The sequence below is a fragment of the Varanus komodoensis genome, unplaced genomic scaffold (genome assembly GCF_004798865.1).
Source record: "Varanus komodoensis strain SLA01 unplaced genomic scaffold, ASM479886v1 scaffold11, whole genome shotgun sequence".
Classification (NCBI taxonomy): domain Eukaryota; kingdom Metazoa; phylum Chordata; class Lepidosauria; order Squamata; family Varanidae; genus Varanus; species Varanus komodoensis.
Window position 1 is genome coordinate 18,001,448 of NW_025335317.1, and position 21,124 is coordinate 18,022,571.

Consider the following 21,124-nt stretch of genomic DNA (forward strand, 5'->3'; position numbering starts at 1 on the left):
TGTAAAGGAGACAAAGTGAGTTAAATTAAAATAGCATCTGTGATAACTCACCCACACATGTAACTTACCTGTAATAAAAGAGGATGGAAATCTGCCCATCCAACTTTCCCTGTCACAATGCCATGAAACCTGGACACATGTATGAGAAGGGTACTCTAAGAACTTGTACTTTGGGGTCATTTTCATTTTTAAAAGGCGCTAATTAGTTTTAAGGTGTCCACGTGTTTAAAGTTTGCAGCCACTAGAGGGAGACTTTTCTAACCAGCACAAATTCTTGTAGTCTACACAGTTTGAAGGCCGGGCACAATTATATACCTGCTGGACAACCCTTTCCATTAAGCAGGTACCAGGGTACTCCTGGCAGAGGCAGTACCGAGGGATGTGAGCCAGTGGCTTCACTCAGGCAGTGTGGGCAAAAGGTGCCCGAACTCTGACCACTGTGGAAGTTTGGCTGGAACCTTCATTAGATCAACACAAACAGTATCCCACTTGAACGAAGCTCAGTCCATTTGTCAATGACTTCATACTGTATCCACCAACTGACACCATACAGCTCCGCATGTGAAGAGGTAAAAAGGAGGCCTGCTTCCGGGGTGGGAGAATTAAGAGTCCAAGGATGCATTCCTAGCATGATGTTTGCAAGCCCTTAAACTCAGAAGCTTTCACTTATCCTGTACAGAACCGAAAGAACTATGGAGGCATTTCCTTGTCTTCCCGCCTTGCATTTTTGCCAAAGGGGGTTTCTTGCTTCTCTTGCAACAGGATTTCCAATGAAGAAAGAAGACTGGAAAGCCTTCAGTATAGCTTATATCCTGGCCAAGCCTGCCTACTCTCATTTTGTTCCTGGATATGTGGGCTTTTTTGAAAAAGCAATACCTTTGAGAATGTGCAGAACACTTTTAAGGGAAGGAGCCAGCCATAGAACATCTGTGATTGAAGAAACAGGCCTCCAGGGCAAAGGCTGTTACTTCACTTCTCTCACTCCATATATTTATGAAATCTGCGCCTGCACATTGCACCAAAGATTTCTGCTGCTTATGTAGAAGGAAAATCTAATAAACTAAAAAAAAATAAATCAGCCATAGCCCACTGTGTGAACTAGCAGCGAACACGCCAGTGGGGACTGATGGCAGGCTGACTCAACAGGACTTTAGTTGTGCAAATGCCCAGTGCTGACCAGAGTCCTACCTGTCAAATACCTCTTCCTTATGTGTTGATAGTCCTGGTTAGCATATCAGGAGAGTGGGGAAGACAAATCGGACGACTGAAGGGAAAGGTCGGAAATGCCGTGCTTGCTTCATTTCCTCTAGAACAGGAAATGCAATGACTCTATGCCTGAGATGAAAGGTGGCCAGTATATACACCTGGAATTTGAAGAGAGGACTCCCACATGGATTTGTTATGTTAGAAAGTCAAGCCAATGCAAAATATTTATAATCCTAATAATGTGCCAGGCCTGTTTCGAGGGATCTAAGAATTACTGGAATTACACAAATCTATTCCTGCTAACCAGATCAAGTTCAGTCTCCTTGTTAAAGGATCTCTTAATTATCCTATATATTTTTGAAAATCTTCATCTGACCTCCTTTCCCTAGAGATGCATGAACATAGGGGTGCCCCAAGTATGAATTCATGGGAGGAAACACATGCACGAAAATAGAGGGTTCTGCTGTTGGGACCCTGGTAAAATCAGAACTATTAGCTTGGGCACAGAAAGCTTAAGACTCTGTGTTTGTGCACACACAGGGCCTACAAGCAATTCGAGCAATATTACAAGCCACTCCCAGGCTCCGACTGAAGGACATTAATGGACTGTGAGTCTGGAAAGAAGCCAAGAAAGACCCAAATGATTTCTACATTTACTAAAACTGATCACTGCCAAAATAAATATATAAAAGCAGCACTGGTTGATCAAACCCTGAAACCTTTTGCCAACTAGTAAAACTACATACAGATCCCCTAACACGTTGTGGCACTCCCCACCATCTATCATGAGACATAAAAACTTTCCAAAATACGAAAGCCTAAATTACAATGGAACGGGGTAAGTGAATACATCCTAGCATTCAGGTTTTAGCATCCCGGGCTTTCCTTTTTTTTAACATGGGCTATCACAACCACCTTCATACTGCACCTCATCTCATTTTCTGTCGATCAGAACTTAGACATTCTATTTATGAGGCAGTATCAGCACTCAGAAAGCAACAAAAGTGATATTTTAAAAGCTCTAGGAGGAGACCTGCTTTCCTTTTATAGGCAGTTCCTTTAAATCAACATGCTGAATTGCCATTCTGACTTTCTCCCCACCGCCCCAAGACAGTTGGATGCAAAATGCCATTTTACTCATTAAAAACAAACCTTAATGCACTCACCCACTGGAGTGTCTTCGTTGATCAACAGATACGTGTCAAAGAAATAATTTATGAAGTACGGCAATCGATTGCTCAGACCTGAAGAAGTTGGGAAAGATAAAATTTTTATTTATATTTGTGAAGTCTTGTATAGATTGAGCAAATAAACATTTTGTTAGAACACAGCTCTGAGCAAAATACTTTGGATTACAGTGGGCAAAAAGGGAGATCTTTGCATGACCAAAGCAATATCTGGGCCCAGCTGAGCTACTGAAAAGCACTTATCCCTCATTTTATTCAGGCACAGCAAATTGGTCCAGTGCTAAAGTGGAAGGGGAGAGAAAAACCTGGATTTCAGTGGGTGTATGCCAGAAGAAAAATGATGAGGTGATAAAAGAAATGAGATGGTACACTGGGTGTCATTCCTATCCAGGATGCATAAATATTAAGAGACTTTCCAATGGTGGGGTTTTTTTAATTAACACATTTCCACATTTTTATTAATTGCATACATGATCCATACATCTCTCAAAGGGATGTTCCTTTTGCAGGCATAGTGCATCTTCTACGCACTCAGAGTAAATGTTGGAAGCTAGATTTCCCTATTTGTACATTCAGAGTTATAGACAGTTCTGTGACAAAAGTTCTATATTCTCTAAAGTGCATGCAGTTAGCACAATCACCACATAATGACTCTCTTAGCATGCACAGAGCAATTCATTCAACCCAACCTAGCAACTACTTCTGAGAATCCTCGTTTTGAATAATGCTGGCCCCCCTTCCCCTGCGAGGCCCTTTTAGAGGCAGGCAATCCTCTTATCTGTACGCCAGCCCTGTAGTTGGTGTACTTTCTCTCCCAGTGTCATGTCATGGGGATAAGAGTCACATCAGACTTGTCTGACTCCTGGAGCTCCTGTCCCATGCCCCCTCCCGGCAGTTGTAGATCCTGTTGCTTCTCAGAGTCTGCCTGAACACCTGGAGGGGGCAGCCTTCAGATAAGCCCCTCCGCTTCTCCCATCTCAATTTCTGGAGTTCCAGTTTCCCAGGTCCCATCCTCTCCATCTAAAGAGTCTAAGTCTTCAGGACCTTGAAACTCACACCAAGCACAACTACCTCTTTCATTCCCAAAATTTAAGTATCAGGAACTTATCTTGGTTGTTTCTCCAAGATGGTGCCCATCACTATTGTGATTTTGGCATGGAATACAGTTGTGAGAATGTCACAAGCACCAACTGCAAGCAGCATATGGCTTTTGACTGGTAGTTCAGAAGTTCATAATTGCCAGGCCAGGGATGCAAATCTCTGTGGCTCATCATGCTCAGATGTATTCCAGAGCAAGTGCCTTTTCCATGTGAAGTTCTTCCCCAGCTCAGAGCACAGAATGAAGTTCCAAGCATGCACGGTCAACACTGGGTACACCGGCTACCCAACCTCACCTTCTTGCAGGCACATGCACAAAATGCTTTAAGTTCTTCATCTTCCTCTCTCTGAAACTCTTGTTGATGGCCGAGAGCTACATGAGCAGGCCAACCAACCTAGGATCCCTGTATTTAGTGAAGATCTCCTCTCTATCCTTGGATCAGATCTTACCAAAAGAAAGTATGTGGTTGCTGTGTTTCATACATATACAGAGCCCTTCCTAAAACTATTTGGTTTTGCATTGGAACTGGAATTGGGTATAAAATTACCAAGTAGCCATCTGCCAGAATTAGTACTAGAACCCCATTTCCCAGGTGCGAATGTGTTGGAATGCATGTCCATGATACCATTAGCATGCCTGTAATAACATCTCAGACAGGAAATAACTTTGTGAACAAGAAAGGTTGTTTTCCAAACTCACCAGATAAGCTCAGTAATTACTAAGCTAATTCCAAACCAAGTTGGACGGGACTCCACCCATCACTATTTAGCAGTAACATCGCATGCATGAACACAAAAACTCTATGCCTTGCTTGTGCTTCTGATGGAGTTTCAAACATTCAGAAGTTACGCACCTCCTGCTATTCAACTCCTCCACAATACGAAATATTGAATTAAAAATGTTAAAGGGAGCAATGGCTAGCCTTGTAACAAGGCCATCATCAACACACCCTTTCAGGCCCACTTTCAGAAAGGCCTTTAGAACCATCTTCGGCACCAGCCATGATCCCAAAGTCACTGAGCCTTTAGGGCTGCAGATACTGTACACATCTTGCCAAAGACAAATGGCTGTTCCTTTGAAGTTACTATTTCTCTTTGTTGCATGGGGTTGGCCGCCTGTGCAGGGGAATAGGAGATGGCAATTATTGTTTTAGTGCATGATTAATACCTCAGGTTGCTCCCACGGCTCTGAGCCTTTTGCCTCGTCAGCCTTAATTCCACCAAAGCATGCCTTCCTTTCGGCTTTAATAATGAGGTTCACTTATTTCAGTAACCTGTTTATTTAGCTCAAGTGAGTAAAATAAAGCACACATGCCTGCCTCAACAGCAGCAGCCGGCCCTTTCACTAGGGGCCATTTATTCAGAGTAAGTTTAAGTAAACAGTTTTGGGAACTATGATGAACTACACCCTGGATCCTGTAGAAGGTTATATAATGGAAGTCAGACATGATTAGAGCAACAGACAGCAAATCAGACATGAGGCAAGCAAAGCACTACTACTAATAAATATAAATTATAAATTATTTTAATGTTATTTATTATTTATTTATAATTTTACTAACCTGTTACAAGTAATTTATAAATAATAGTTATGCATTATTTACAAACAATTGTTTTATAACTATGAGTATATTTAGCTATTTATACTACATATTATCATTGGATTTATGCTGGCAATAATCTTATGAGGCAAGTCTTACTATTGTATCAGAAGGAACCAAGACTCTGAAATTCAAAACATCAGCTGATCTATCCAGTGGGTCCTCATTGGCTGGGAAGCAGACTGAAAAACAGAGCTATTGTGGGAGCAGGAAAACCAGGAAATTTCTTAAAAGCAGAGTCTAACACATGTGACAGATGGGTTTACTTTGGTATACAGCCAGTGTTACCATAGCCAATGCTGTCTCTTATTAAGAGATCCACTTTGGCTGCCAGACATGACTGAACAACAGAAATAGGGCTTTTAATTGACCTGTCAGAAATATTTTGCGTCTTGTTTCTGCAAGATCTGGTTTCTGGCTCACCTATACAGCAGGTGCCCAGTTCTGATCACAAAGCACCAGCAGCACACCTGAAAAAGCAGTTTGACAGTACAGTGGGAAATATACTCCCCAGCATGCAGAATAAGTTAAAAGCTCTTCCCAATTAATGGTAGCCTAGACTTTGTGGAAAATCTGCTGCTGTCATCCCAAGGGGCAGAAGATGTTCTAGCAAAACAGAAGCCAAGACCTGAGGCACTGCGAATTTACATTTCCCTTTTCTACTGAAGATACCTGTTGGCCCTCAATCTTTTAATAGGGAATTCTGGTGCATGAAAAGCAGCCCTTCACACAAGGACCTAGTGCATTCCCAGCTCCACAATATACTGCAATACATAAAATCGGAACAAATGGCCTTAAAAGGATGAACTTAAGAGGCCTGGGTAATATGGCCCGGGCAATCTAGTTAGTTTTTCCGGATCTCTTGTGAAGTGGTATGCAAACATTTTATAATTTTCAAAAAAATATTTTGGCTTGTGCTTTTTAGAGATGGGTTCTTGGAAGATGCACCCAACAGATATTAAGTTACTGGCCTTAGCAGACCCAAACATGCGTCATAGAGAAAAAAAGAAGCATTTACTAGCATCAAATTGGAATTCATGTTGGATTTTTTAAAATGTAATTTTATTAATTATATGTTAAACCTATGACAGTAATATAGTTAAATGTCTACATGTATTACAATTTCCTCCTGAAGCTATTCTTGATCAGAAGTTGTCATGACTTATGTATACAAAGATTTCTAGTACATTTTTATTATTTTATTGTTATATGTATACACTGCCAGTAGTCCGAGGGACTCTCTAGGCATCAGTTGACAGGTCAAAATACAGAAATTTAAAAATTAAAGAATACTTAAAAACAGCAAAATCACTAAAAATCCACCAACTAAAAATAACAGTAATAATAATTTAACAGGTGAGAAGGAATGTCCAGGTGAGATGACAACTGTTAATAATCTATTAAACCCCTGAGAATTGATAATATAATCTTAAAATTAATGGTTATCAGCATGTCTGGTGGACCTGAGATGACTCCTTGCAAAATTTGTGACTCGTTTGACATCTCCCTTCTTTTTGTCATACCAATCCTACCTTTTACTCCAACAATCCCCCTTTCCACCATGGAAAACCAAGAAAATCTACAAATTCCTGTAGAAACCATACCTTACTATCATTATACTTCATTCAAGTCAAACTGGCATTGAACAGCAAGAGGATATAGATATTACTATGTAGCTATGTTTACAAAACATATTCAGTGGACATATGCATATCCCATGCACATGATTTTCAGGGATGCTACCTTCAGTCACAATTAAGCAGCAATTATCCCTAATGAAATTTGCCTGTTGCATTTTTTTGTATTTAAATTGATAACATAACCTTGCAACTTTATAGGCGTCTTTGTCTGCTGAGTCTCAAAGCATTTACTTCCTGAAGGGATGGTAGAAGACTAGAAAGAATAATAGCTCAGGGAGGGTACTTGTGTTGGTCACTCCATCTGCTAATCTTATTCCGACACAACATCTACCCAACAAACTATTAGCTCTGAAGTGCTTTCTGTCAATGGCATTCTAAAGTGCAAAGCAGCAATCAAAAGGTAGAGAGGCAGCTAACTGCAGAGCATGTCAATAAACAAAGCCAATTGAAGCCCATCGGAAACAGATAACCTGGAACATGTGCAAATCCTATAAAAAGAGATGCTCATGTACAATGGAGCAAGCAGACAGATGGAAGTACCTCTCAGGGGCAGTACCGAATCAGCAGCATTGTGTTCTTTTCAGTAAGAATTGCTTGTTTGTTCTTCCTTACAACCCAAATATTCATTTCAACATTTTGAATTCCTGGTTATTGTCTTTCAAACACAGGATAAATGCATTTTCAAAAACTGATGTATTTCAGAGGTGATAGTAAGTCAAGAGGGGGAGAGTGCATCCTCTCAGCTTAATAGCTAATAACTCTAATTCAGAGAGGGTACTCCATATCATCTTCTCAGCAGCTATTCCAAAACCTGACTGGTTGCCTTTGCAACCATTTTCTGCTCCTTCATTTATTATCTTGTACACACACTTTTTTTTAAAGTTGTGCACAACTACCTTAATAGCTTCTGATGGCATATTGGGAGGAGGTTTCCTAACCCAGAACTGTTTCTCTAGTTTTTACACTCAGACTGCCTAAAACATATCCTGCTAAGGATATCTAACTTACCTAAAGTCACAGAAATCAGTGGGAAATAGCAATCTCAAACGTTATCAAGGGATTCAGCACCATTTGAAGTGAACAGAAGTGGAATGAAAACAGAACATGCACTGCCTTGGGAACAAAAGGGTCCAGTGGGAGCGGTGATAGAACTTCTCCATAAAAGCTTGTACCTTCCTGACAACCACCCTAAGATTCATATATGAAACTTTGCTAAGTGTCTGAATTACAAGGCGCTCTCTCTCTCTCTCCCTCTCTCAGTTCCCCCATGCACTTCAAAAATGTTCAGATACACAGGATTATCAGCTATGGTTCATCCCATTCAAGTTTTATTTTTAATGACCCTGTTGGTTTTGTTGTAATGGACCAACACAGTCAATGGATCTTGTAAATGGAAGGGTAGTTTTCTACTGCTATCAGATGGAAATGCTCTATAGGATTCCTACATCTTTTCTGCCACAAGGCTTTTGATGCAGAAGAACTTTTCCGCTTCTTAAATTGCAGCATTCTGTAGATGCAGATTGTTCACTAGATTTCTGAACACCAAGATGACTCTGCTCGTTTCTGAATAAATCCACAGTGCTTTACTTCACTCACCCTTTATTCTCAGGTTTCTATGGTGGCTCTCTTTCCTAGAGAGCATTAACAGCTGATAACAAAATGGTCTATTCTAGCCACAGTCTGCAGCTGGGATATCAATTATTGATGTTCTTGTAAGATTAGGAGAGATGTTGCCACATACAAAGGATCATTATGTGTTTATTGTGGTGTGATACTGAACCAAGTAATACCATGAACTCTTCCAGCCTCTAAGGCTGCCATCCTAAACGTGCCAACCTGTGAATAAGGCTCACCAAATACAGTGGGACTTAACTCAAACAGAACATACAGGGTTGGGCTCACAATTCATTTGAGTGTGACCAAAGACAAACAGAAATGCAGTGCAAACTCTGTTGTGCAAACAGATGCCGTGGCTACAACTAACTGTAGGAATGCTGATGTCTATCTTGGATGAATTGTACCACTAAAGTGAGGGGTGCTGTTTTTGGTTTAATTTAGCAACTTTTCTTTTGGTTATTGGGCAGTATAAAAATGAAATGGATGGATGGACGGATAGATAGATAGATAGGTAACTTTCCAGCTTCTTTGCAGACCTATAGGTAAATTATGCAGTTGCTTGAAGGAAATAAACTAGAGGGAAATAATACAATATATTGAATAGATCCTCAAAACTATAGGACATCTTGACATATATAGCTGATCTTTACTGCCTCTTTGTTTCCTTTGTTTAATCCCCACAACCACCCAGCACTCTGCAGAACAGCCATCCCTCAGCTAGAGTTCCAAAGCAACTAGTGAAAACTGTTGGGAAGGCACTTAAAAAAAGAACTGTGTTGTGCCACCAGTGACAGTGGTCTAATTGTTGTCTTGAGTCACTCCTTGACTGACATGACAAGCAATACCATAACCAAGACTCTGAGTGTAGTAACAGCTGGAAATCAGACAGATGTGCTATTCTATCACATCTGTAAAGTATTAGTTATAACTTTTGCCAGCAAAAATAAAACAACACAGTCACATTAGAGGAAGAAAATGGTTATTTCAGCATGAGAGAAAAGCAACAATTTCCTAGCTAGAAATAGATGAAAAGCAAACTAGTCCCAATCAAATATCTCTCCATCACTATCTCATATACACACTTTCTCTGTATCTCTTATCATCTGTTCTTTGTATCTCTCTCTGTTTGAGTGTACAGAGTATTCTATTCATTCTTTCCTACAACCATCCTATGAGAAGGAAGATTAACTTTTTCATTTTATAGATACGGACACAAGCAGATAGCTTATGCAGAGCAGGAACTGCTCCATTACTGGATCTTGAAGTGCTCGCCAGTTTGCCCTACCGTGGCATAAATTGTAGCGGCACTGTCAGGATGAGATGCACAAGTGTTTTAACTTGCAAGTTTTTCCAGTAATCATGATGTCTGTCTTTGAATATACCACATTTTAGTTCACTCAATAAACACTGTGGCTTTCTGAAAGAATGCCCAGTTTCCACTGAACATGCCATTTCCAGATTTATGTTTTACCTAAGCAATCAAAGGATATAGTTTTGTGCCTTTTACTCTTGGCTGGGTCTTTTAAATTGTTTTAATGTTTTATGCTATTTTAAATTATTTTTTAAATTCTTGCTAATTGTTTTTATCTATTGTATTTTATTCACACCTTATTGTAAATTGCCCAGAGTGCTTTGGCTAAGGACAGTCTAGCAATATCATCATCATCATCATCATCATCATCATCATCATCATCTTCTTACAGTTCCCGTCATGCAAGGACTTCTCACGCAACCAAGAATGCACCCTCCAGATATAGGTGTGCTTCACTGCAGCTTCTTGATCTATGTTACCAAGTCCTTCAGCATATACATAAACAGCATATACCCCACCTTGACTTGCCTATGCTCTGGGCCAGTACTCCACATGAAGATCAGGCAGGGCATATGCTGAAGCCATTACCCTAAAGCATGGGATCAAGGCGTGCTGCCCAGCAAGTGCTGAACCCTCAGACTGGACTTCATGGACAGTGCCTCCCCTGCCCCCAGCACAGAGAGTGAATCGCAGACGATTCCAAGACTGCAGTCACTATGTACTCTTGCAATGATTCATTTTCTTTCCTTCAAAGCTGGCCATAATGCTTATCGCCATAAATTTGTCTCCACTCAAATATTTACTTATACTGCATTGAAATCTAAGCACCTTAATATTCAGGAACTGGAAGAACTGTAACAATAACTCAAAGCATAACCTCATGGTATTTTCAATAATGCCAGTCCATTTCTCTGAGGGTCAGATCATCACACAAACTGCTTGCGCACTCTCTCTCTCTCTCTCTCTGTCGCGCGCGCACACACACACACACACACACACACTTTTGCAAACAAATAATGCTGAAATGCTGATTGGAGATTTGTGAAGGCATAAGACCATGGGAAAATATTTATAAGATCAAATAAGAACACATTTCTGTGCCATGTTTCTGTGCTAAAATCTTAGCTTGGAGCACCTGCCGATTATGATTACTGGCTGCCCAAGCTGCTATGTAACCTGCTGGGCAGCAGCTTTCTGAATTCGCCAGTCACATGCAGAGCAGAATTTTGAACAACAAGGATTTCATTGCAATCCTTGGTATGCAGCCAGTTTTCTATGGGCCAAATGACCATCAAGCTGTAGGAGCAAATGTTCATGATTAGCATAAAACTTGCATTAAAATAATATCCAGTTTCTCTTAAAAATCCATATTACAACATCTAATGCAACCCAACTGCCAGCCTACCAGAAGCACACATGCTCTGGTGGAATGGATTGTATTCCATTGATATCTAGATCCCTTAATAAGAAAAGACTGAAGGAGAGAAAAGCAAATGTGTTGGGTTGAAACCCTGCGTTTCCATGTAGGGCAAAGAAAAACTCCTGTTCGGTCTGAAATCCCAGAGTGTGGTTGGTAGCCATTGTAGACCAGCCTTTCCCAACTCAGTGCCCACCAGAAGCTTTGATTACAGCTCCCATCACCTCCAGCAATGATGGGGTTAGAGTTAATACCATTTGGAGCGCACCAATTTGGGGAAGGCTGGTGCAGACAGTACTCATGAGACAGAGCGGTGGACGGACCCGGTAGAAGGGAGGTGGCTCCAATTCCAGTGGATCAATGTATCTGCTCTAGGCTAAAGTCTGAACTTCTAAGGAGCTATCCATAGTGCTGAAGCGACTTAGCCATAGAGCTCAGCAGCACAGGCAGTTCCCTTAAAGTTCAGACTGAAGCCCAGAATAGATACATGGGCCGTTGGACACCAGAGCCACCAGCCCCCATTAGCTGTCTTGTTATGCTGCATGTCCATTCAACAGCAGTCCAGGAACTCCTTGAGACCTAGTCTGGAGAGCAGGATAGCTGGGCAGGTGGGTCCTCAGGTTCTCCTGGGAAATTACTTGAACTAGACTGTTAATGCCACCACATGAAAAGTCTTGCCAGGTGGTTTTTAGGCAGCTGCTGCTGATCTTTTCAACACACTGCTGCTAACTTTAATGACGTGTTTTCTCTCCTTGCTCAGCAAATAAGAGGGATCAACAGCAGAGCACTAGGGAAAAAAAGTCTCCTTTATCTGGCTGCCAGAATGCCATGAATTTTTAAGCATCCTGGTTGAAGAAAGACATTTTATAGCTGAGACAGGAGTGTTATATATTACAGGACATATATTAAAACTATTGAGCTTGTAACATGAAGCTTGTTTAAAGCACATGAGAAAGGGCCGCTGCTCTTCACTACCAATTCTCTCCTCTCGGACAAGGTACAAAGAAGAAAACTTTGACTGGCATACATGGCATGAATCAGCTCCTGCTGCAGCAAAGACAGCCACGCTCTTCAGTTCATTGCTTTCCCCAACCACTAAAACAAGCATGTAATAGAAGTTGAACTTTAACTTCTTCCAAATGCAAGCATTAAAATGTGAAATACCATAAATGCATGTCCTCTTCTGTTCCCACCCCCACCCCCATATATTCAAAGGCACATGCCAAAATATGGCTAGCCTACTCCTGTGGAAAAGCAATCTGACTTTGACACTTCACTGGAGAAGGATGAAGTCTCAGCTTTTGGGGAAGACCAAAGTGCATGGATGTGTTAGAAGAAAATATCTGTTTTGCTGGAGTTTATAATGAAGTGTGTGCATGCATATGTGTGTGTAAAATAGGAAGTTGCTTAACCAAAAACAGCATCTCTCTCTCTCTCTCTCTCTCTCTCTCTCTCTCTCTCTCTCTCTCTCTCTCACACACACACACACACACACACACACACACGCGCGCGCGCGCCAGTTCTACTAACTGGCAATAGAGCTAATTTGAGGGAAAGAATCTGTTCCATTCAGCACTGTAAGAATATAAGACAAGTTCTGCTGAATCAGAACAAAGCTCCAGCCGATCTAACAGGGCTGGTCCAAGGCTGCAAAGGACAATATGGTGCCTCCTCTCATTTCTTGTACGGACGGGCAACTAAATCTTGCTTCAACAGTGCAGCTTCTCCTACATCCGAAGGCTACAGGATAGTTTTGAGGATACAAAGCAAGCCATATGGCATATACAGGTGGTTCTTCCAACATCTCACAGTACGCTTTACCCCATGTGGCAGGCCCTGGAGAGCAATCTAATGTTAGGGCCACCCTGTAGTTCAGCATGTCATTTTCCACAGTGGGCAATCAGATGTGCCCAGGAAGCCAATAGCCCTGTACTGCTATTGCTCACCAGAAACCTGTATTCAGCAGTGTCTTGCCTCTGAACCTGGTAATTCCATACATCAAAGGTAATAGTTGCTGACAGACCATGCATTTGTTGAATCTTCTCTTACCGCCACCTAAGCTAGTGTCTCTCATGCCATCTCACAGCAGTGGGTTCCATACGTTACATGGTATATACATAGTTTTTGTTTGTCTGTTTTGAAGCAACTATCAACCAATTTCATGGGATGATCCCAGAATACTACTATGACAAAAGGAAGATTAGAATCTCACTCTCTTCAGCATTACCGTGCCATGATATATCTTTAATCATGCCCTCCTCTGGTAGAGAAGATGCTTCAGTCTTCATCCCTAGTCATCTTAGTGGCCGTTGTCTGCACTTTCTTGCCTGTTTAGACACTGACCTTCAGTGCAAGACTTCTGGGGGAGCACAGTTTGAAAACAACAGATACAGCACGGAAAATGAAAACACAAGAGCCACAAAAATCCATACCATCTAGCAGAGCTGAAGAGGGCACTTTTAACACTACATGCCGCAATGCCTGGGAAAGTACATTGTTCTTGGTGCTGAAATGAGACCGATTTTGAGGCTGGGAAAGCTTCCCCAAGAGTGTACTCCAAATGGGAGATAGCATGTCCCCTCCCCACTCACCACCTACCTAACCTCAGGGGACAGGCAGACCTCAGTGAGGGCCTTATGGTGGCGAAGAAGGTAGGTCTGGGCAGCTTCATATGGGGGTCTTTCCACTCCGAAAATATTCTTTATGAGATGGCCTGACCAAAAATGTAGACCCCAGATGTGGCTGCATTGTAGATTTGCATAAAGTCATTAGAATACTGTCGGTTTTATTTCCAGGCCTTTCCCTAACCACGCCTGGCATGGAACTGGCCTTTTTCGCAGCTGCCACACACTGGCTTTACATTTTCATTGGACTCGCCACCATATCCCCAAGATCTCATTCCTTGTTAGTTACTGCCAGTTCAGCCCCCACTGTGGCTTCATCTCACACAGCAAAAGAGACCACCACTGATTCATACTGATCATTTTTCATTTTTAAAGTGGATAAGCTGCCATAAGACTTCTCTCCTACTTTCCTCCTTCCAAAAGGATGTTCCCAAAGGGCCGGCCAGCATAATACATTTTACTGTGTGGTGGAAAATGCACATTCTACAGGATGTAGTTAAATATTAATCTTGCCACATGTGGGTGATTTCATGAGAGCCTTTCAGCATGCTGATGGTACATATACAAACTCTCTCCAACAGTGCTCATGTGAACTAACCCTTTCTTCAGTGTTAATAACTGCTAAGTGATACTATTATTATTATTATTGTTATTATTATTATTTGAACATTTCTATGCCGCCCCTTGCCAAAGCCTCAGGGCGGCTTACAACACAATAAAATACAATATAAAAATAACAATATAAAATTAAAATAAATAATATAAAATAAATAAAAAATATAAACCATATAAAGAAGTTATAAAAGAAAAGTTATGAAAGAAAAGAAAAGAAGTCGCCCTGGCCAGCTAAATAAGTAAATATTGTTATCAATTAAAATGACGTTTAAATAAAAAGGTCTTCACCTGGCGCCGAAAAACAAATAACGACGGCGCCAGGGGGACCTCTCTGGGGAGCGCATTCCATAGATTGGGCGCCACCGCAGAGAAAGCCCTCCTCCGAGTACATACCCTCCTAATTTCTTCCACGGAGGGTTCCCGGAGAAGGGCCTCTCCCGCAGATCTCAAGGGGCAGTCGGGCATATATGGATGTAAGCGCTCCTTCAGGTAACCAGGTCCCAAGCCGTTTAGGGCTTTACTGTGAATGGAAGTTATCCCTAATTTACTTTGCTCCAAACTGGACCAGAAAAATCCTAACACGTCCAAAACTAGGAACAAGATTCTTCCAACTCCTTCAAGCTTTTTCTTCATAAGAACAACAGCCCTACTTGGCTATGAATTCATGCTCCCATTTCTGTTCTTAATAAGGGCATGAACTCCAGTCTACAGTCTTGTGATCATTACTGCATTCAACAGCTTCTGACCATTAGCCATGACTATATTCAGGTCTCAGACACAACAGGGATGCAAATATCAGCCAAACCTCTTCTTGACAATAAAATATTGCACTTTTCCCCTTAGGACAAAATTTGCCTTTAATGTACAATCCTTAAAAATGGATGAAAAAGGACAACAAACTGAAGGACCCCTTATGACATTAACTCTTGCTTTTCTAGTAAGAGGCTGCATTTTAAAAAATGACATTCGGTAGCTAACAACTCTTGTCCCTTCCCAGTAAGGCATTTCCTGGTCCTTTCTGAACAAATACTGGAAAAGAATTATTTCCTGAGTCAATGGGCAGAATTGAGGGAATGTGTTGGCACAGACAATGAGAAAGTAGGGCATATGAATGCTGCCTTCTTTTTCCTTTCCTGCAAACAATATGTATTTCTAACAGTAGCAAACTTGGCATTTCCCCCATTTTTAATGAAGATAAGATTCTGGAATGGTTCTACTGCTCTGATTATGTTCTATGTCACTGGTATCATTACTCTGATTCCAGGTTAGGAAACAGACATTCAGTACATCCCTTTCTAGTTTGGTTCTAATACTAATCAGCATAGTTTACAATATTTGTAAAAGAAAGCAGAGAAGGGTAATCAGAATGTTTGCTTTTGAAGGAATGGCCTATCTTAGAATAGGCTCTCAAAAATTTTATCACTGGATATTAGTTATGTTGCAAGCCAGGTTTCCTCCCTGCCCCCTTCACACTTCCAAAACACAACCATTCCTTGGCAACAGCTCTTTATTCTCCAATGCATTTCCAGTACGCACAGCCAAGAGAAATTGAGTCTCTGACCATGCACAGGGCCTTTTGTTGAACCCAATCTAGCAATTACTTCCTAACATTCTCCTTTTGAGTAGCCCTGGGCCCCTCCCTTCTAGGATGTGTTCCTTGGAGGTGGGCAAGCCTCTTCTTTATCTGTTGCCCCTCTGGTTCGTCAGCCCATCTCTTCCAATGCCACATCTCAGGGTCAAGAGTTGTGCCAGGCTTGGCTGGCTGCAGGGGTTCTTCTGTCATGTCCCTTCCCTACAGCCATAAATCCTGGCTATTCTTAACATCATCATCCCCTTGAAATGAGCCCCTCTGCTCCTTCCATTTCAATATCTGAGAATTCTGGTTCCCAGGATCCCTCATCACTTGAGAAGTCTGTATCAGCCTAACCTTTGACTGCATGCCAGAAATAGCTGTACCTTTCATTCCCAGCTAGTTACAACAAACATTTTCAGCATTCCCAGCTAGTTACGACAAACATGCTGCACCCCAACATTTCTGACACTGCTTCGAAGGCTACCTGATCCCAACTTCAACAACTTATCTCCAACAACTTCTCTTCATGCTACTTGAGGTAGCAGCTACAATGGCCGCTTGACAGACATCCTGTGCTCAGTAAATATTAACCAGAAATTTATGCATGGAAGTGGTAGTCCAGATCCCAACAAGGTTCCCTACAAAGTTTGTGATAGATACAATTGAACCAATATCCTACCACGCACACACATATCTGTGTTTAATTCACAAATACCAATAGCTCCACCCCTCTATTAAGGATAACTTCATTACAGTGTTTACCCCTGTACACATTAACAGTAATAATCTCACTCAGATGTCTATCTGGAGCAAATTACTTCCTTGATCAGCAGCGTCATCGTATCACATTTTCTACTGCTTAAGCCAGCTTTCCCTAGCCTGGTGCTTCCAAGCATGTTGAACAACAACACTCAAACACACCTGGAGGGCACCAAATGGGGAATGGGCAGCTTAAACGATGTGTATTCACCTAGTAAGGAAAATAGAGGGATGCAGAAGGGAAGCCAGGAAGACAGGTAAGTTTCTCTATTTAACCCATTAGCATCCCCAGGTTTTCCACTGTCATAAACAGAAGAGAGTCCTCACATTTGGACAAGATGTGCAATTAGCCAGGGAGCTCTTCTTGAGGGTTCAACCCCCACTGTGGTAAGCAAATGAGAAGATGGGGTATAATAGTTTAGCAATGAATCCAGAGAAATTTGTACTTACCAAAACAGACTGACTCCAAAAACAATAGAACAAGAAAAAGGTTCCTGGAGTTCAATTGATACTTCATGATTCCTGAAAGAAAACAAACATATCTATCACTTAAGTGCTGTAGAAAATTTTTGCCATCTGGAGACATGTTCATGTTATCAGGTGAAACCTGGGGTCACACTCCAGAATTGTTAAAGTGGGGGGGGGGATCAGACTTTAAATGCAAGCACAAAAATAAAATTTATTGATGAAGTGGAGAAGAGCAAAGACTGTGAAGTGGAACCAATGGTTCCCAATGTTTAAGTATAGTTACAGTAGATTGTTACTTTAGTGCAAAGCTAGAGACTGAATTTTACCCTCCCCCACCCCCAATCTGAATAGTCACACAGGATGCAACTCTGCAACACAGAATACTGTTCTGGTCTGATGCAATCCTGTTTGTTTATCTGCCTCTTGTTGTTTTATGGGAGAAATTGCATCCATTACACATGGGGGTCGGGGAAGAGAGAGAAGGGTGGCTGCAGAGCCAATATGCACTACTGAAAAGGAGAGAGAAAAGAAGAGAACTGAACCTCACTTGCCAAGTGAATTTAGATTTGGTGGACCTGTAAGATTAAGAAATCTGTCTATAAACTGGCAAGAGTGTATGGGGTACTTGTCAAGGATCTATTAGAACAGAAAGTAAAATCAGTTGCTTGTTGACCAACAGAGGAGTTTCATAGGCCATGAGAATGGGAAAATGTGCAAGGCATTGAGTGGGCTGCTTTGGTAGCAAATATTTAGAAGTCTGAACTGATGCAGCTGTGAATAATGAATACCATAATTAAAATTACATTTGCAGAATGGTACAGCTCGCCTGGCTTTCAGCCTAGACACAGCACTGAAATGATGCTTTTGAGCGGTGTCGGTGATCTCCACCTAGAGATTGATAGGCGCAATCGCATCTCATTTGTCCTGTACATGTTCTGAGGCCTTGCATATACTTATTAAAAAGCGTTGGGGATGCAATTATGCAACCTTGCAGAACTACTCGAGTGGTTCTGGTTTTTTTGTTTTCTTGATAGGGTGTCACTCAGAATATGGATACGGAATTTGCTTTTGTCTTCCAGAGACCTTCCTTGTTCTATTTACCCATCCTGTTCAAAGTGCAAGGTATATTCTAGGCACAATTCAATGTGCTGATTATGAAAAATATATAAAAGCTTAACTGCTGAGAGCTAATGCACCTCTAAGTCTGCCTCTGCCTCCTCCATCATAAATTTGTCCAGTCAACCAAGGATGCTGTCTTAACACCATCACCTGTGCAATGAGCATTGGGAGCAAAGGCCACAATGAGTAATTCTTTTTCTTCACACTCACTGAAGTTCAAGCTTGAGAACCTTTCGGTCCATCACAAGCACCCTTCCTTTCAGGATGACTTTCAGGTCTTCAAGTCAGCAAATTTTTCTCAGTATAAAAGAGATTTGATTTAATTCTGCTTTAAGTTAATTTAAATTTTCTTTTATACTAGTAGCCACCTGAGTGTTGGGAATGACTGAGTTATGGGTTATTGACTAAAAAAAAAAAAAACACACCACCAAAGGACAGCAAGACTGTCAAAACCAAGGTTTTAACATGAACGTTTAACTACAAAATATAAAGATGGGGCAAACGCTATTAATGTGAATCAAATATGCATAAAGAAAAGCACCTTTTCATTTCTACTTGGTGTGTGCAAATGAAATACTATTGGATTGTACCCAGTAGAGGGCACATAATTCTATCTATAACCTGAGCACGGCTGTGATGTGCAGGGAAGAACATTAACATGCAAACCAGTACTATGCCTCCAGGAAAATTGTAGGCATGGATTATCTGAGCATACATTTTCTTACACCAGGGGGAGGGGGAACAGAATGAAATATGGCAGCAGAGTGTTTAGAAGTGCTAACTTGCCTTGGGTCTATGTTGTTTCCCTACAATAAAATCAATCAAAAGCATCACACTCCTAATAAAGAAAAGGCAACTGTCAAATCACAAGTAATTACCATAGAATTCAAAAGAGGACTAGAATTACTATATAGGAATCATTTCATAAAGACTGTGCCTATTATATATGCATAAATACAATGGGGGCAGGTACTGTAAAAAAGTAAATGGAGATAGGTCTTGATGGAGGTAGGTTTTTCTTCTTCATTATCTTTGTATAAAAAAGAACAAGATCAAACTAGGATGGGGAAACTGAGGGGATAACTCCAAAGAGGAGGAGGAAGACTTTGGGGAAAGGAGTGCCACTGATGTTGTGGCAGTGTCTTTGTTCTTCATTCTTCTTTTCATTGTCTAATTAGTGGGAAGGCAAAAGAAAAGTATTGTTTGTAGTACCACCACAAACAGAACACATATCTTACCACTACCCATTTTCATTCTTCTATGTTCTCCCTCTTCCCAGTTTTCTATTTCCAGTGATTAAACTACAACCATCCAAAAGCATAATCAACAAGTGTGGCCTTCTTTTAGGTCATGACTTAGATGGTAAAACAATGTTTTATTAACATTCACTGAAAACTTAAGATCATAGTGTGGCATAGTTGCTGCCTTTGGTTTTTATTTAAGCCAAAACAGAGAAAAACAAAGAAAGAAACGAGTCAGGTAAATTGGGATAAACATGGGGTTCTAAAGTGTAATGTGTTTCTATAAAATTTCCATTTTTTGATAGTTTGGTATTATATATTAGATTCACCACTTTTAGAAGTCAGCTTGTTTGTCTTATGGGGAACTCCATTTTTGATTAAACAAAAATCAATCTAAATCAGTTGAAAGATTTTGCAAGAGGTTTGTACTTTACTTTTCAAATAATGAAAACAGTTCATACAGAAACATGTACTACAACAATCTGGTGCAAAGTAATGTGTACTCTTGAGAAGAATATGTTGTATTTGATGTGGTTTTATTAATTATAATCTGTGTGTACTTACTGTTAATGATGAATGATATATATGCTATAAACTAGTTTGAAGTACAAACTTGCATTCTTAGAGCTGAAGTGAGAAAGCCTGCCAGAACTGGGTTAATTAGTTCTTGGGAGTAAAAAGTTTATTAACCCATAAGGGGTTGGACTTTCATAAGCTTGAGTTAGGGAAAGGCCCTCCTTAAGTCATGGGTAGGAGCTGTGACTAAGTCAAAGCTCCTGGTTTCAGTTAATCCACCTATATGCACATCTAAAATAAAGAACTAGAAAGATTGTGAGATATGAGATTCTGACATGTTTAAGCAGAGACATCCTGGGAGAAGAAGTTTACCAACCATGATTACCTTAGACCAGGGGTCTCAAACTCACGGCCTGCAGGCCAATTGCCGGGACAGGCGGGGCACCAGGAAGGGGCCCTGCGGCCTTCACAGCGCCGGCGGCGCCTGGGCCAGCCTCCGGGAGCCACGCAGGATGAGCGGCCCACCACCACCGCGGGGGTGGAACACTTGATGCGGCCCAGCCTCACCTAGACCCTACTTCCAGTGGCCCCCAGGTAAGTTGAGTTTGAGACCCCTGACCTAAGTGCTGCCAACTACACTCACCATACAGGTAACTAGAAGAACTCCACAATGACAGCTCCACTGATTAAGAGAAATACATCTCTGATTTTATTAAGAAAATGCTGCCTGCTATTTCTATTATAGTTCTAATCAGCCTGATGATCTGTCTTGCTTGTTTCGTAAGTACAAAGTTGTTATTCTGCAAGACCATTTGAACAAATAAATATATATATTCTTATTTATTTTATAACAAATATATATTCTGTTATCTGGCTCGACCGGTGCTGTAGGAACCACATCCCACGAATTAATTCTTGAACACTCAGCTGGAATTAATGAGTCAGTTGCTGAGTGAAGTCTCTTCATTTAGCCATTGCATTCTCTTTTGGCCAGATGAGTCATTGACACACCTGTGCAGGTAAAGGAAATAAGCTGCTCAGGCAGCATAGGAGTGTTTTATTCATCTCACCAAGAGGAAACCTCTTACTTGCCAAGCTGCTAGATTCCACTTGAATTTAAATTCCATGGCA

General features: G+C 41.1%; 1 protein-coding gene across 1 annotated transcript in view; it reads right to left on the reverse strand.

Moving 5' to 3' along the window:
- Positions 1 to 21,124, reverse strand: part of CDH23 (cadherin related 23) — a 598,322-nt gene that overhangs the window by 462,028 nt on the left and 115,170 nt on the right. The window contains exons 7-8 of the mRNA XM_044420488.1: positions 17,100 to 17,171; positions 2,373 to 2,450 (exon numbers count right to left, since the gene is read on the reverse strand). Of these exons, the coding sequence (XP_044276423.1) occupies positions 2,373 to 2,450; positions 17,100 to 17,171 (150 nt within the window). The remainder of the gene's footprint in view (positions 1 to 2,372; positions 2,451 to 17,099; positions 17,172 to 21,124) is intronic.